At 39.3% G+C, this 16,227-nt stretch overlaps 1 protein-coding gene across 11 annotated transcripts in view; it reads left to right on the top strand.

Moving 5' to 3' along the window:
• The window catches only part of CARMIL1 (capping protein regulator and myosin 1 linker 1), a 318,638-nt gene that overhangs the window by 211,123 nt on the left and 91,288 nt on the right, over nt 1-16,227 (top strand). For all 11 annotated transcript variants that reach the window (XM_049715468.1, XM_049715467.1, XM_049715466.1 and 8 more), the window contains 5 exons: nt 7,097-7,178; nt 7,965-8,064; nt 8,165-8,219; nt 12,978-13,150; nt 14,724-14,792. In XM_049715468.1, the coding sequence (XP_049571425.1) occupies nt 7,097-7,178; nt 7,965-8,064; nt 8,165-8,219; nt 12,978-13,150; nt 14,724-14,792 (479 nt within the window). The remainder of the gene's footprint in view (nt 1-7,096; nt 7,179-7,964; nt 8,065-8,164; nt 8,220-12,977; nt 13,151-14,723; nt 14,793-16,227) is intronic.

Raw genomic sequence — 16,227 nt, 5'->3', positions numbered from 1 at the left:
TGAGCTGGGGTGAACGCCAACTGTGTGTGATTTACTAGTCTTTTTGTTTGTTGGGGGGAGTGGGGGGAAGGGAAAATCTTAAAAACCTAACCTGGCATTGTGAAATTTTCATGTACCAATTAATGCTCTTTCATTTATAAAGGCAGACCATAAAACAGAAACTAGCTCTGGTAATATGAATTAATTATTTGTTTACCAGCACTTAATATTAAGGGCATGCAAATAATAAAAATTCCTTATGAGGGAAGGCGTAAGACGAATGAGGATAGAAAGGGTTATTCTATTAAAAAAGCAAGCTGGTATAACCTTGATTGCTGTTAGATCAAAATACTGAATTAGCAATAACCCATATGCTTTACTATCCTGATTAAAGATCACGATTGCTACCAATATAACATCATTCATTTAATTCTGTAATCAAAACTGGAATGGACATAAGTGATCATCTGATTCTCATGCTTATTGATGAGGAAACTGAGGTCTAAAGAAGCTGAAATAATCCAGCTCACTAATGGCAGAGTCATAATCAAAGTATGCTCTCCCGATTGTTGTTAATACTAGTAATTATTAGAATATCATACAATTAGACATTTTCTCCTCAAATAAGTTGATAGGTACCATATGACCAAAGAACACTGTGTTAGATTGTCACACAGCTTCTTTTTTAAACTCCTTTGTGATCCTATTCAGAATAACTTTCAGAGACAGTTATATTTGGTGAACCATATAAAACTGACATTTCTGTGGGTCAAAAATGGCAGAAAACTATGGAGAACAGTTCGGAGTTTCCTTAAAAAACTAAATATAGAACTACCATATGACCCAGCAATCCCACTACTGGGCATATACCCTGAGAAACCCATAATTCAAAAAGAGTCATGTACCACAATGTTCAGTGTAGCTCTATTTACAATAGCCAGGACATGGAAGCAACCTAAGTGTCCATCGACATATACAATGGAATATTACTCAGCCATAAAAATAAACGAAATTGAGTTATTTGTAGTGAGGTGGGTGGACCTAGAGTCTGTCATAGAGAGTGAAGTAAGTCAGAAAGAGAAAAACAAATACCACATGCTAACACATATATATGGAATCTAAAAAAAAAAAAAAGGTTCTGAAGAATCTAGGGGCAGGACAGGAATAAAGATTCAGACGTAGAGAATGGACTTGAGGACACGGGGAGGGGGAAGGGTAAGCTGGGACGAAATGAGAGGGTGGCATGGACATATATACACTCCCAAATGTAAAATAGCTAGTGGGAAGCAGCCGCATAGCACAGGGAGATCAGCTGGGTGCTTTGTGACCACCTAGAGGGGTGGGATAGGGAGGGTGGGAGGGAGATGCAAGAGGGAGGAGATATGGGGATATATGTATATGTATAGCTGATTCACTTTGTTATAAAGCAGAAACTAACACACCATTGTAAAGCAATTATGCTCCAATAAAGATGTTTAAAAAACTATTTTACACAAATGGAAGAAAAAAATGGCAGACTATTGGCAGTTTCATATGAATCCATCAAATGCTAGTAGACGTTTTCCTTTATAATTTTTCTTAATAAAGTAGGAATCCAGATCAAATTCTGATGGTAGGATTGACCATTATTGTGATGATAATTCCAACTTCATTTTGGCCATTCATTTGTGAATTATATGATAAAATGATACTGCTGAGGTGGGGACCCCTTAATACTACCTTAGTGCCATGTTCCACCATCTTACAGCTTGAAGCACAGTACTGGTGACCACGTTTATTAAGTCACACATTGTATTGCTGCTCATAAAAATTAATGAAACACAAAATTATTTTTGTAAATTAAGGTGTCTTGTGACATTTTTCTTCTTAAAGCTAGATGTCCAAGTTTAACTAGGTTTCACTTTGCTCATCTCCATGATACAGTAAACCTCTTTCCTATAAAGGTACTAGAAGTTACAGTGTTTTCTGTTTAGAATGCTTGGCACTTAGAGTATTAACTCCTACTCCTTAAATCATTCATTGCTTCAGAATTTATGTAATGCTCTTGGAAAAAAGCGTTCACTAACTTGGAAGTTTAAAATTATGCATATGTGAATTTTTTCTGTTCATTCTCTAGTTAGCCACAGTAGACCCAGCCTTCTTTACTCTTATTATCATGCCAGTCAAAACCATGGAAGAATTCATCACTTAATGATGAATAAAAAGAAACTGATCATCAGATAAATGCCCCCACCTGTGGGTTGGGGGGAAAGAAGCTTCACCCTGATGCCATAATCATCTCGGGAAGTCATTTCTACAGGGGTGGCTTACTCAAGGTGAGGGACTGACAGACCTAAAAGGTCAAATGTCTGTTGTATAATACTGGGGAGTTTCAGATGTGGGCACTGTATGAGTTCAGTGCCCCCTACAGATACCTCTAAGTACAATAGTCTACCCAAACCATGGAAGCAGAGGACAAATGTGAAATACGTTGAAAATCTTTTTCATATTTATAAATAGATTACTTATTTTATTATAAAACAGCTGCTCTCCACTGATTAACTTTAAAATTAGGTTTATATGGGTGTCATAGAAAGTAAACGACCATCATCTAAAATCGTGGTTGAGTTTATTTGGAGGAGAGAGACTGTAACCTTGAAACAGGAATTAAAAGTGTCTAGACAGGAAACTTAGAATAACTTTCCTTAAGCAGATTATTTTGTTTTTACCATTTACTGATTCCTTTACTCTTCACGTTTACCTTTCTTGGTGTGTTATCCTTCAGTACTGCCCTGAAAGAGGCATTTCACATTCATCAGTTTGAATGAGAGAGATTCACACTTCATGCTATTAAAGAAAAAAGTGTCATGCAGATATTTATAAATTGTGGAGTTGCTTTCCTACAACACAAACATCCTGGATATTTAGAAACTTCAATCCAAAATTTGGGGCTGTAATCTTTTGCTCTGAGGGCTCAGCTAGTCAGTACTGAAATTAACCTTTCATTTACAGATAACTTCTCTACTTAGAGAAAAAACTTACCTGTTTCACATTAATTATGTTATCATTTCATTTTCTTGGTCTTTTAGTATCAGAAAAGTTTTCTTTGAGAAGAATAAGAAAATGACTCCAAGGAGTCATGGAAGGAAAGAGAGTATCATAGCAAACAAAGGGTGGGCACTTTGGAATCCAAGAGGTTCCCTTCTTTCAGCCCTCATTTTTCACCTGTGGAATGGGGATTATACAGTCATCCCTCAGTATCCGCCGGGGATGGGTTCGGGGAGCTCCTACAGATATCAAAATGCACAGATGCTCAAGTCCCGCATGTAATATAGTGGAATACAATAAATACAGTTGGCTTCCATATCTGCAGGGTTTACATCTGCTTATTCAACCAACCTAGGACTGAAATTTCACAGAGAGCCGACTGTAATAGTTTGCCGAGATAGTATTTGGCACAATGCCAAGCCTAGGGTAACTATCTTTATGAAACTATTTTTTAAAAAATCACCTTCAAAGTTGTTTTAAATCTCTCAAGAATAATTAGTCTCATCAATTTATAGGCACACCTGGTTTTGGACACAAAACAGCATTACCCTCTACGGCCAGGCTCTGAATGGCCCGGGGCTGATCCCAACTCACTCTCAAAGCGTAAGGACTTAGCATCTGTGCAGGTGTTCGGAGAAATGTGTATGTTCCCTTGTCCTCAAGGTTAGTTCCAAAACAAGAGTTTCAAAACTCTTTTATATATGGTGATAGTGATGTTGACATTCATATGCATTCTCCCCATGTACCCCTCTGCCTGAAAGGAGGCAATGGGTGTATGCATCCTGGCTTGTGTTTAAAAATCTTATTACTTCATAGTCATACTTCAAGGGAAGAATAAGTCAGTGCTGGGACTGAATTCTTCAAGCTTAATCTCCTTCCAGGTGAGAGAGGAAAATCTCTGATGCTTCAGAGAAGACGTAAAGGCTAGCCATAACTGAGGATTTGGTGCAGTCTGGATGTGGGAGTTGGTTCTTTTAAGGAGAAATTTACCTGCACATTATGCCATATTCATTGCCATGTGCTTTGATGATGAGTAGAAAAAAGAGCATCAGATATTAAAATTCGTAACAAGTAGGACATTGCAGCAAGTCACTAGGAACTTTTCAGACAGTTCCACTCAATTTGATAGTCATTCAGCCATTCAGTCATTCAGCCACTCAGTCATTCACCTTGAGGTGAGAAGGCGGGTTTGCGTGTGTGTGTTGAGCATCATCATTGCTGTACCCCTTGCTATCACTTTCCTGTTAGGCTGGGTGTGGAATGCAAAATGGAAAATGTTTCACCACAGGATGGACATAAGCAATATAATGCATGCAACTATTTCGAAATGCAAGTATTTCCATTCTCTTGGAAATGACAGTATATATATAGTTGACCCGTGAACAACACAGGTTTGAACTGCATGGGTCCACTTACACGTGGATTTCTTTTCACTAAATACCTCCTACAGTAGTACATCGTGGTTGGTTGAATCTGCACGTGGGGAAGGAACCACGGATACTGAGGGCCAACTGTAAAGTTATACTTGGATTTCTGATTGTGTGGAGGGTTGGCCCCCCCAACTCCCCTCACCCCAGAGGTGTTCAAGGGTCGATTGTATTATATATCTTTCTTGGGTTCTAAATTACCTTTTGGCATCAAACCCTGCTAGCGAGGATATGTTGAACTGGATCATGTCAAACCATTTTCTGTTCTTGGAGAATCTTACAGTATTCACAGTTTCATGTGAGAAAATTTCCCAGGATGGAAGTTATTTTTTCATTAAAAATGGAACCCCTATAGAGGACAAGTGATAAATAGGGAGGTCATTTTATATTTAAACCTGTAATATTTGCCACCTCTTTTTAAATGGCCAGTGCTCTTGAGGAAGGAAAATGAATTATTAAAAGTTCTCTAGATTATAGTTTCCTTGTTTCTGTACCCATTATGGAAGTTTTTGTATTAGATAGAACTATTCACTTAGAACTGTGAGTACCAGCTGAAATATTCCACCTTCCTTGAGTGAGACCACACTTCTCTCTTGAAAGAAATGTGATTTTATTTTTAACATTTCAAAAAGTATTGAGTGATTCAGTCACATTTACTCCTCTTTGATCTTGCTTTCTTTTAAAATAATGCTGGTGTGTGGGATCCAAATGAGGGTAATTTAAAACCAGTTTCACATGCATACATGCAGACACAGCCTCTAATTATGCAAATTTGTTTAAAAGGATTTTCATTTACAGTAATGGAAAAGCTTTTACTGTTTTGGGAAAGCCTTAAGCTTTGGGGGAATTTTAGGCATCTAATAACCTGTGAGTTCAATCGAATGTTCTTGTGACTGAAGGTCAGTTATTTTCTTATTTAAGTTTTGGATTTTTGTTTTGGGAGTTTATTTTAGTTGAAGTGTTTTTTCTGACTCTGCCTTTTTACATCGTGTGTTGATAGACGTCTACTTCTCTGTTCTTATTCTGCTTACTTAACATTTTTTGTTTTTTCTCCTTGGGCTTTCCTTAGCTTGGCCATTGTGTAAGTACTTTTTGAATCAATAAATTAGGGTATGTTGACATTTTTTAGTATTGGAAAATGTTAGTATATGCTACAAGTATCAGTCAGGAGTATTTGGAAAATAAACAGAATTGAGCACTGAAATCTCACCTTTATTTTCCGTTTTTGCAAATGGACTATTTTTACTATACATTATGATAAGAAGTAGAGATTTTGTTGTAGAAATTTGACTTCTCAACAGAGAAATCACTAACAGCAAATAATGAAATTGTAAAAACTTATGTTTGTCTTCTCAAAAGCATAATTTTTTTCACGCTCTGAAAATCAAATTATATTCCTTGGAAGTGTTTGCCTAAATTATTTCTTGCTTTAATGTTGACGTAGTCTACATATAACATTCACTTCTTCAAATATTAACGAACTGTGGCCTGGAACAGTGTTTCTCAAATCTATTTGTGAAGAACCTGGTTGTTGTTTTAAAATTTACAGCCAATCATAAACCAGTACTTTGGCAAAAATATAATAAAAATGGCCATAGCTCCACACACTGGATTCGTAGCCCTGCAGCTGTGGAGTTGGTTGGCCTTGGTTTCCCTGAAGCGTGTAGACCAGCCTCCTGGGGAGGTCTGCCTCTGTGTGACACTCCCCGTCAGAGTTCACATCAGGCACCTCACCGTGACCTGCTGTTACCTGAAAAAGTAGAAAGGACTGAATTTAAACACTCCAGCTGAAATACTCCTGAATAAAGCAATTCCAAAGATCTGTGCAAAATTCTACTTAACATGTAAGCAGCCAGGGAAATTGGCAGGGTTTGGTCCAGAGTACCGCAGACATATTTCATCTAAAATAGTGAAATAAGGATTCTTTAAATGTTTACATCAAAACTTGAACAAGTAGAAAGTATTATCAATTTGGTGTAGAATTTTTACATAAATTTAAATTTTCTTAAGTGAATAGAGAAACTACCATGTTCCTTGGCATATGGTAGCTTCCCAATAAATGAATTTCTTTTCCCTTATTAGATCGTAAGTTTACTGAACAAAGGGCCACAGCTTGGGAAACTGCATCCTGCACAGTGTTTTACACATAGTAGGAACTCAGATAGTTGCTGAACGGAAAACAACAATACTCTGACCTCTGTAAAATATGCTTTTGGTTTTATGGGAAAAGATGAAAAGGGTTTTATAGGTCTTTACTGTCTCCTTTGGTTGTTTTGCTGCTACATGGTGGAGAGTTATACCTTGAAATCTGTAATAATCAAATAAAATAGTAGCAGTTTCTAATGTATAAAAGGGATTTGTTAGCTTTCCAAAAGTCAGAAATGAAGAAAATTCTTGTGTGTTGACGGAGACCATCTTGGCAATGGTGATGTGGAGTGGCCTCTGTCTTCTGATTCTTTTTCTAATGATTTTCAGACTTACGTGAGATGGGAAACCATATAATGACTAGTGATTAGCTTTTTACATTGATGATAGCTTTTTTGGAGTTGATAAGTTTTCACTTTTTCTTTGGTGCTAAGTTTGAGACTGTATCTCCTATTTTTCATTTTTTTGGCTTTACCCCTCCAGTGACCACTTTACCTGTTTGGTTTGTGTTTCTCTAGCTGAGATCTGGAGGTGCGCAGGTATTAGAAGGCTGCATCGCCGAAATCCACAACATCACCAGCCTAGACATCTCCGATAATGGTAAGTCAGAAATCAGAGAAGAAAAGACATAGAAATGTTATTTGAAGCAAGTTGGTAAAGGGAAAATAATCTTCTAGCCCAATCTAGATGACACCTTAATAAAATTATTTCACTTCTTGACTAGAGGACCTTTTAATTCAACAGAGTTTATTTATGGAATAATTCTGTGCCAGAGTCTTACTAAGATTTTTCCATGGCCAAAAATGAAAAGTCTATGCAGTAAAACAATTCAGACCAAACAAAAAAAACCTTGTCATCAATACATTGATAAAGATCTGAGTCCAACCTTTTGCATGCTTAGTGGTAATAAAATTGAGGTCTTGTTTATTTATTCAGAAACTTGTTTCATTAGCTTTATTTCTACTGGTTACATTAACATGTGCGTATGAACTTGCACAGACAAGAATGCAGTATGAATTTGCATAGACAACTTTAACTGCGGTTACCTCCCAGTGAACAGTATGTCAGAATCTTCTTTCACAAAGCGATGGGGAGAGATGAAATTTTCTGCTGTCATGCCTCCCCATTCCTTGTTGACTTTATTTAGCCACTGATTGCATAAGAGGTTTAGGTAAGTCTTTGTGGAGAATGAGTTTATCCCTGTGAAATAAGAGGACACAGAGTACCTTTGGTGGGGGGTTGGGGGAAGAAGGATTAGCATCTCAGGACTCTCAGGACAGTACAGAAAGTCATCCACTGCCTTGCACCTTTGTTTAATTGTGCTGCACCTGAGAATTTGTTTATCCACATGTGTGTTGATTCTCCATTTACTCTGATTCTTTCCAGGTTTAGAATCTGACCTATCTACCCTAATAGTGTGGCTCAGTAAAAACAGATCCATACAACACCTGGCGTTAGGCAAAAATTTTAATAATATGAAATCCAAGTAAGAGTTTTGCATTTTTTATATGACAATGATGAAAATAACCAGCCTCCTGAAAGCTTTTGATTTGATTCCACTGTCCACATCTTTAAAATCTCTTTAGAAATCTGACACCTGTGTTGGACAACTTAGTACAGATGATTCAAGATGAAGAATCAGTGAGTATTACTTTTAACACTCTTGCCTAAAATCTGCCGTTTGTTGCTGTTCTTACGAATTATGTCTGCTGGGTTAATGCAGATACGCTTTCAGATAATTTTATCTCTGTATACATTTTCTATTGTTATTGTTTTTAAGTGCAATAAATATTTATGCTTTAGTACAGTTTTAGAGAGTACTTAAAATTTACCTACTTTCACTTTATTCAGCTTATCACTAATTAAAGGAAGATTGTAACTAATAGATGAAAAGACGTATACATTGACTCCTAAGCCCATCTTTTAGTAAGCCTTACTACTTCCTAGCTTCAGCTAATACACTAATCTGCAAGTGTGAATTTTTACTCTCTAGTTGACTTTATAACCTTCTATCATGTTGAGAAGCATCATGTTGCTAATTTGAATTTCATCTAGTAATTATGCAGAATTACAAGAGACTAAGAAAGTTGTCCCCCATCTTAAATTGTGTCTAGAACTCTAATAATCCTTCTTCTATTTTAATTCCCTTTAGTTGTTCCTGGCTAAGACTCGGTTCAGGGTAAAGAAATTTAATTTCACATAGTATCCTATTTGGCTGCCCTTAGAAATGCATTAGGATAAAGGAAGATATTTTATGGACAAAGTGAGAAGCGCTCTACCATTAATTCCTTTCATTTAAACCTGGTGCATCACATCTTATATTTTACTGATGCTCTTTAAGATTTTGTCCCTTTCCTATCTTAGTCCTATTCAGCCACCGAAGAGCTTTTATGGTTCCTAAAATCCAAATCAATTTGTATAATGAAGATTCATATTATTCATGTTTGGTGATAGCTACTCTTGTAGGTTATAAGAGTGATTTCCTGTATTAATCATGTGAGATATGTCACATTTAAAAAAAGTATCATTTCGGGACTTCCCTGGCAGTCCAGTGGTTAAGACATTGCCTTCCAGTGCAGGGGGTGCAGGTTCAATCCCTGGTGGGGAAACTAAGATCCCACATGCCTCGCGGCCAAAAAACTAAAACATAAAACAGAAGCAATATTGTAACATATTCAATAAAGACTTTAAAAATGGTCCACATCAAAAAAAAAATCTTTAAAAGCAAAAAGTATCATTTCCCATTTTGAATTCACACAGGGTTATAGCAAATTCTACTATAACTGTAAGCTAAACTTTTGGAGGAAGCCATGCGGTCAGGAGAGATGGAGACTGGTACTTTTCCTTGCTTACCCTTGCCCACATCTCTTTGTGGAGCTCTGACCTGGAGGGCAGGAGAAAATTCTGTTGTCCTGCCGCTTCATTGTGTGGATATAATTTCCAACCTGTGGACTAGAAATGAAACTCATTATTATTTAATGAATTCAGACACTTCTCTTTGTCCTCATTTGCTAATAAACCCCATATTTTGTACTCTTATACTGGGTTATTAAAGTTAGAGGCATAATTAGAATGTAATTTACACTTTTCAGAATCATGCAGTTTGTTTTACATATTTAATTTGACTTTATACCACCCTGCTGTATTTGAGATTTTGATTTCCTAGTACTGGCCCAGTTTTAAAAGGTTGGGGAAGCCAGTATTGCAGAATCATATATATATATATATATATATATATATATATATATATATTTTTTTTTTTTTTGCGGTACACGAGCCTCTCACTGTTGTGGCCTCTCCTGTTGCGGAGCACAGGCTCCGGACGCGCAGGCTCAGCGGCCATGGCTCACGGGCCCAGCCGCTCCGCGGCATGTGGGATCTTCCCGGACCGGGGCACGAACCTGCGTCCCCTGCATGGGCAGGCGGACTCTCAACCACTGCGCCACCAGGGAAGCCCTGCAGAATCATATTTAGTAATCATTCCCAAATATTTGTTCCTTAGCACATATTTCAGGAAAATTTATATGTTATGAAAAATATATTTCTTAATTTCATGTTTTGCTTATTACACGAGGGTCTTCAAACTCTGTTCCTATAATTTTCAAAGTCTCTTACTCAAAGATAATCTTGATATTTAAAGTACACCTAAAAACATATTCGCAGATGGTAAAGTCTGCTACAAAAATGTGAACTCTGTTATAAATTTGAAAAGTTGCCGCTAATAATGTACAGTGAAAAGCCTTTTATGTTCATGTCACAGAAAAGTAGGTGGCTTTTTCAATAAGTAATTACATTCTTTTTATCCTTTTTCTACTTCTGAATCAGTAATGTGCAAAACTATTTAAAATGATTAGGAGTTCAGTCTTGTGACTATAAAAATTCCACCCGTAACTGGCGCCATTGGGCTCATTTTTCGGTTTTATTTTTTTAAAGGTTTCTACATATAAAAAGAAAACTCTTTGCTTTTTACATTCTGACCTTGTGTCTGTAGAGCTTATTCTTAGACAGCGTGTGGAATACTTTATTCTCCCGATATTGCACAGTATGTTCACTTGGACAACCTAGACGCACGGGCTCCCGTGTCACCTTCAGCTCTAGACAGTGGTTGTCAGGCTGCTGCTCCCAGATTCGAGGGACGGTAACACTGAGGGGCCAAGATGACAGGGACTCTTGTTCTGAAGTATTACATACAAACCTGTGTTGTTTGTGAACAATACAACAGTATGTGTTTGTCCTGGGAGTCCCTGTAGCAAGGAGACAGATTGTCAGATTAGGCGTGTTCAGCTATGAACAGGAATAGTAAGATTTCAAATAGTAATGTTACCTGGAAGTGCAGTAAATCAGGAAGGGATGACCTTATAAATATGCATGCAATTCCGGCTGTTCTGTTCGCATTAATGGCTCTGCCTATTACTTTTAAGTGTTGACTGGGGTGTATTAGGGTTTGAATATAGTACTGGAATTGGTGCTCTCCAGCTTGGAGACTTGCCAGTTTTCCAATATGAGGAAGAAGCTGTAATGTGTCATTTTTGTAGGCGTTGAATAGAGCTTATTGAAATGATGGGAGATGCGATTACAGCTTTTTATTAAAGCAGCATTGCTTATGTTTTCATTTAAAACGTGAAGTTTCCTGAGTCTGAAGCATTTTTCGTTTAGTTTTTTTTTCTATCTACTGGAACGTAGACTCTTAAGAAAATTGAAGCTCCCTCCCTAAACCTGCCTGAGTCTAAGATTACGCAGGCTTTTGGGCTGAGGTTTTAATTGACTTAGCACTTACTATGCCATTTAACCTTAAGAAATTTGATTCTAATTTATATAATATTACCTTTTGATTTTACCATAGATGTTTAGAAAACATGGTCAAATTTGGACAATAAGGACAATCACTCGGGAAAAGTAGAACCAAATGCATAATGCCAGTTTGTGGACATACGAGTCTTGAAACTGTCAACGCTCTCATTCTGCCTCCTGAGCCTTTTGGCAGATGTGCCTGGAACAGGTGTTCTATTAGAAGTCCGTGTTCAGTGGTTAAGTGGACACGAATACACCCCACGATTTGTGCGGGGGTCCTACAGACCACCTAGGCACATCTCAAGAACCCCAGTCCCACGGGCCACCATGGAACCTGGTCATAGATGATCCTAGAAGCTGCTTCCAGCATCCATCTCCTGTAATGTACGAACTGCTCATGGAGTTAGCATGTACAATTGTTGAATACGGCTGGGCCAGTGTAGACCACTGCAGGCAACCCAGAAGACATCCAAATCCCCCGGAGAAGTCTTAGTTCTGACTTTTAGAGCAACCTTGGCTTAAGTCCTGGAATTCGCACCACCTCATTAATTCAGTTATGGCTGTAATCAGGGATTGCAATTTAAATGCCCACAGCGCTAGGAAGGTGACATAAACACGTGTGAGCTGGGTGTAAGTAGGGAGCCCATTCTTTTTTTTTTTTTTTGGTCAGATACTCTGTAGGCCAAACAAAACATGCCTCCAGGCGGAGGGCTCTCAGTCTCTGGTTTAAATAGACAGTGAGTGGATTGGCTTGGGTTCACCACACAGCTTACAGTAATGAAAAGGTCACACACATTTGACTTTTTGTTTTTAAATTGTAAGTGTGTCTTTTGATTGGATCTTATAAGACAAAGCTAAGAGTGAGGATCAAAAAGATCTAGGATAAGCCAATAAGGGCAATGTTGTGTAGGAGCTGAAAACACAAAATCTGTAACCAGTCTGTCCGGTTCCTGTTCAGCTACTTTCTGTGTGACCTTGGTTGAATCACTTAACCTTTTGTTTCTTACTTGAGAAGTAGGGATAACAATACCTAATATAATAATACCTAAGTATTGGGTTACTGGGAGGATTAAATGAGTAAATATATGTAAAAAGCTTAAATAGTGGTTAAGTGTTCAATAAATGTCAGTTATTATTGATCTTGGCTGGGTTTTATTTTGCATTTACTACTTCTAGTAATTTAGTACTAGCATTCCTCTACTAGTATTTTAAGACGTCCTTCTACCTTGCATAGAAATAAAATGGGTCAAGGGATAGTGTTGCCATACTGAAGTGCAGACGTTTCCGTGTAGTATTTTTATTTCTTTCCTCCCATCCTCCACTTCAAAAGAGCTGGCATCTGCCACTCTGGGTATCTTTCCACAGCTTCCCTTAGAAGAGAGGTGGCTGATATTCAACATTAAGACACAAGCTCTTCATGTTTGACTCCAAGGGTCCAGAACCTTCAGGTCCCATTCATCAGTGTCTTTTGGCCAGAAGTTTCCAAATGAGGCACTTTGTGTTTGTGCGGTGGGTCCCTCCCCTGATGGTTCTGCATGAAGTGGGTCCCAGCGAGCGGCAGCAGCTCTGACAACACTGTGTGAGCGCTGCCTGGTGTTCCCTCCACAGCCTCTGCAGTCCTTGTCCCTGGCTGACTCGAAACTCAAGAACGAGGTCACCATCATCATCAATGCCCTGGGAAGCAACACCTCCCTGACCACAGTGGACATCAGTGGGAATGGCATGGGGGACATGGGGGCAAAGATGCTGGCCAAAGCACTGCAGATCAACACCAAGCTCAGGTACGCAGGCCGGGCCCTCGGCCCCGAGGAGTGGATGCTGGTTCAAAGGAAGGTCTGGAAGAGGGTCTGACCCAGCAACCACTGGGGGGGCCGGCTGTGTTCGTGTGAGGCCTGAGTTTCCCAGGCGACCAGCTGGGGAGCAGAAGCGACAGCTTCAAGTCTTTTTTCAAAATATGGAGGAGGGTGTTCCCAAATTTAGACACAGTCATTCCTTCAAACTGCTGTCTTAAAGATTTGCACTATGAGGTAAACCCGGCTGAGAACCATTGCAGTTTCCCATTTCACAGCAGCATTGGCAGCTGACTGATGTGTCCGGAAAGGCAGGGGGCAGCAGAGGAGGGGTTTGGGGGCAGAGCTGGGAAGACTGGAGGAATAACACGAGGGGCTTCCCTGTACTTGGTTGTGAGCCCAGCGTCTTATCTTCCCTTCCCACTCCTGCGACATAAAGACCTAAAACCCAAGGGATCCATGAAGTCCACTGTGTCAAAGGCAAGTTTGTACTGGATGCTAACTCTTCTGTTCAGTGGTTTTCATCCGTAGTGCTTCCCAAGCATGGCTTTTCTTAAGGATGAGCTATGCAGTAACCACTTCTCTTAGGGACTAGTTATCTGGTAACCATGTTTACCATCCATCGTTCAGAGAGACCCAGTTGCTACCTAGCCCGGCAGTCTGGTGAAGGAAGAGTTAATAATTCACACTGCTCCTCGAGGGCTTTTTCTGGCTGTTTCCCTTGCTTCCCAGTGCAAGGCAGAGCCCGCACCTTCCGTCTAAACTGAAGGCAAAAGCGAAAATCTGCCGCAGTTTCTTTGAAGGTCAGTGTGTACGTGAAGAAGGTCGTTGAGGTTAGGAAGAGAAAGAAAGCAATTAGAGGTTGTGAGCCTGGGAGCGTTCAGACAAATAAAAGGCATTTCATGTGTCAGGTGAATTGACAAATCCTACAATACTTCCGAAGTATTCACATTCTGAAAGGAAAGTCATACTTTTCTTCCAAAATAGATTTTGTATTTAGAAAGTAAACCACCTCCTAGAGTAACTGAGGTTTATCCGCAGAGCGAACTCAATTGCTGGGACTGCTGATCATATCACGTCAGGGCAGTGATGAAATGTCAGAAAATATGACCACTTTGTCCCTCTAGTTGTTTAGAAGAGAAAAAAGTCTCAGTATCTGGAATTCTTTCTGTTGGACATGAGACTGTTTAGCCTCTTGTATAAATCACTTCAGCCTCAGACTTGAATACTAGAATGCTGTTTGGAGAATCTGTTGGGAGAATATCAGGGAAATAGGGCTTTCTGGCTAGCAAAGCATTAGGTGACTTAGTGGTAAGTTAATGTGTGTGCTGTTGCTTTTAAGTATGGTTTTTTTCATAGTACTTGAGCAGAGAATGGCTTTGGAATCTAATGTTGGGGGAAATGCTCATCCTTGCTTTGTTTGAAACAAAGCTGAACATTATTCCTTGCTCATTGTACTAAAATACCTAGACAGTGTTGCCTATAAGAGATTTATCTGCAATGGGAGAATCATTTCCTCCATTCTTAAGTATCTGATCATTTATGTGATTTGGTTTCCAAACAGGACTGTTATATGGGACAAGAACAACATTACTGCCCAAGGCTTTCAAGATATAGCTGTTGCTATGGAAAAGTAAGTTTGACTTAGGACTTCTGTCTAGAAAAATAGAAAAGAACCAATGGTGTTTGTGTCTCTGTGGGGTAATACAGGTAGCAGTAGATTGGGAGTCAGAAGATCTGGGTCTGATTAGTCTCCTGCTAACCAGCCATGGGACCTGGGAAGACCAACGTTGACTCTCCTCTGGTGTGAGTTTCTTCATCTATAAAATGAGAGCAGAGATGCTTATTCCACAGGGCACACAAGATCATGGTCGCAGGGGGGTGGGGTGGAGGGTGCTACACAGCGGTCACCTTGCTTCTTTTCTCCCTGTGGTTTTAAATCTCCTTCCACTGGATCTCACTTTTTTTGCCCAGGATGACAACTCTGAATCCAGTGGTGAGAAGAAAGCTGAGGTCCAGAAAATAAAAATGAAATTGAGGAAGTGGCAAGGCCAGGGCTCACTGGTCTCATTCCTGTAAAAGGCTTTTTTTAAATTACCTTCGTAACTAAAGTCTGCAACTGTTACTTATTGTCAAATTTACTTTCCCAGTAAACTAAATGAGGAAAGAAGAATACAGACGTGGCTGAAAAAAATGCTAGAAATCTGGTTCTTTCTGAGCTTTTCAATCCTCCTATTGTATTCTAATGGTAGAAATGATCAAAGCAGATTTATAGCATTAAAAACGAGAGGTTACAAAATGTAGGAGGGAAATTAGGGGCCAGTAGCACAGAAGTTGGGCCTTTTAGGAGGGGGAGGGGGTGCTCATTATTCTGTGTTTTCCTGCATGCACGGCCCCTCAGGTGGAGCTGTCATGCCCAACATGGTGACCTGGATAAAAGCCTAGACCTGGAATTAGGAGCCCTCCATTCAGTCCCCAGCTCTGTCACCAATAAGCCTATGATCTTGAGCCTATGATCATTTCACCTCATTGATGAATTTTTCTTTTATAAAGTGAGAAATCACAGTAAATTATCTCTAAGTGGCTTCAGTTCTAAATCCCGTGGTTCTCCTTTAGCCAGGAAGTCAAAGTTGCTGCCACCACCAGCCATCGCTAAACATGGATAAGGCAGCTTATGCCATCAGTCATCATGGCCACTTCTCCCGGGAGACTTCTGTGACTGCAGAACCTCCTGTAATTACACCTATTGCACACAAAACCTTTGAATGGAAACATATATTTACAGATTGCTGCATTTGGGTGCTCACAGCACAGCTGCCACTCTAATGATGTTGCAGACTGCCAGCCCAGGCAGGTCTTTGTGAGAAGCCAAGAGGATGCAGCCTCAACACTCCACATTTCCAGATTGAAAGTAGAACTCCCTGATCACAGCCTGTTATGTACTCTGTGCTACAAGATGCCAATGGTGTGAAATCACATTTGGTTTAAATAAACCACACTGGTCTGAAGCATGATGAAAAGTGGATGAGGGAAAAGAAAAGCTTCAAGGCTGCGAAAAGAGACGTATT

The sequence above is a fragment of the Orcinus orca genome, chromosome 10 (genome assembly GCF_937001465.1).
Source record: "Orcinus orca chromosome 10, mOrcOrc1.1, whole genome shotgun sequence".
NCBI classification, from domain to species: Eukaryota; Metazoa; Chordata; class Mammalia; order Artiodactyla; family Delphinidae; genus Orcinus; species Orcinus orca.
The sequence above is the reverse complement of the archived record's forward strand: the minus strand, read 5'-3'. Positions and strand labels throughout refer to the sequence as shown.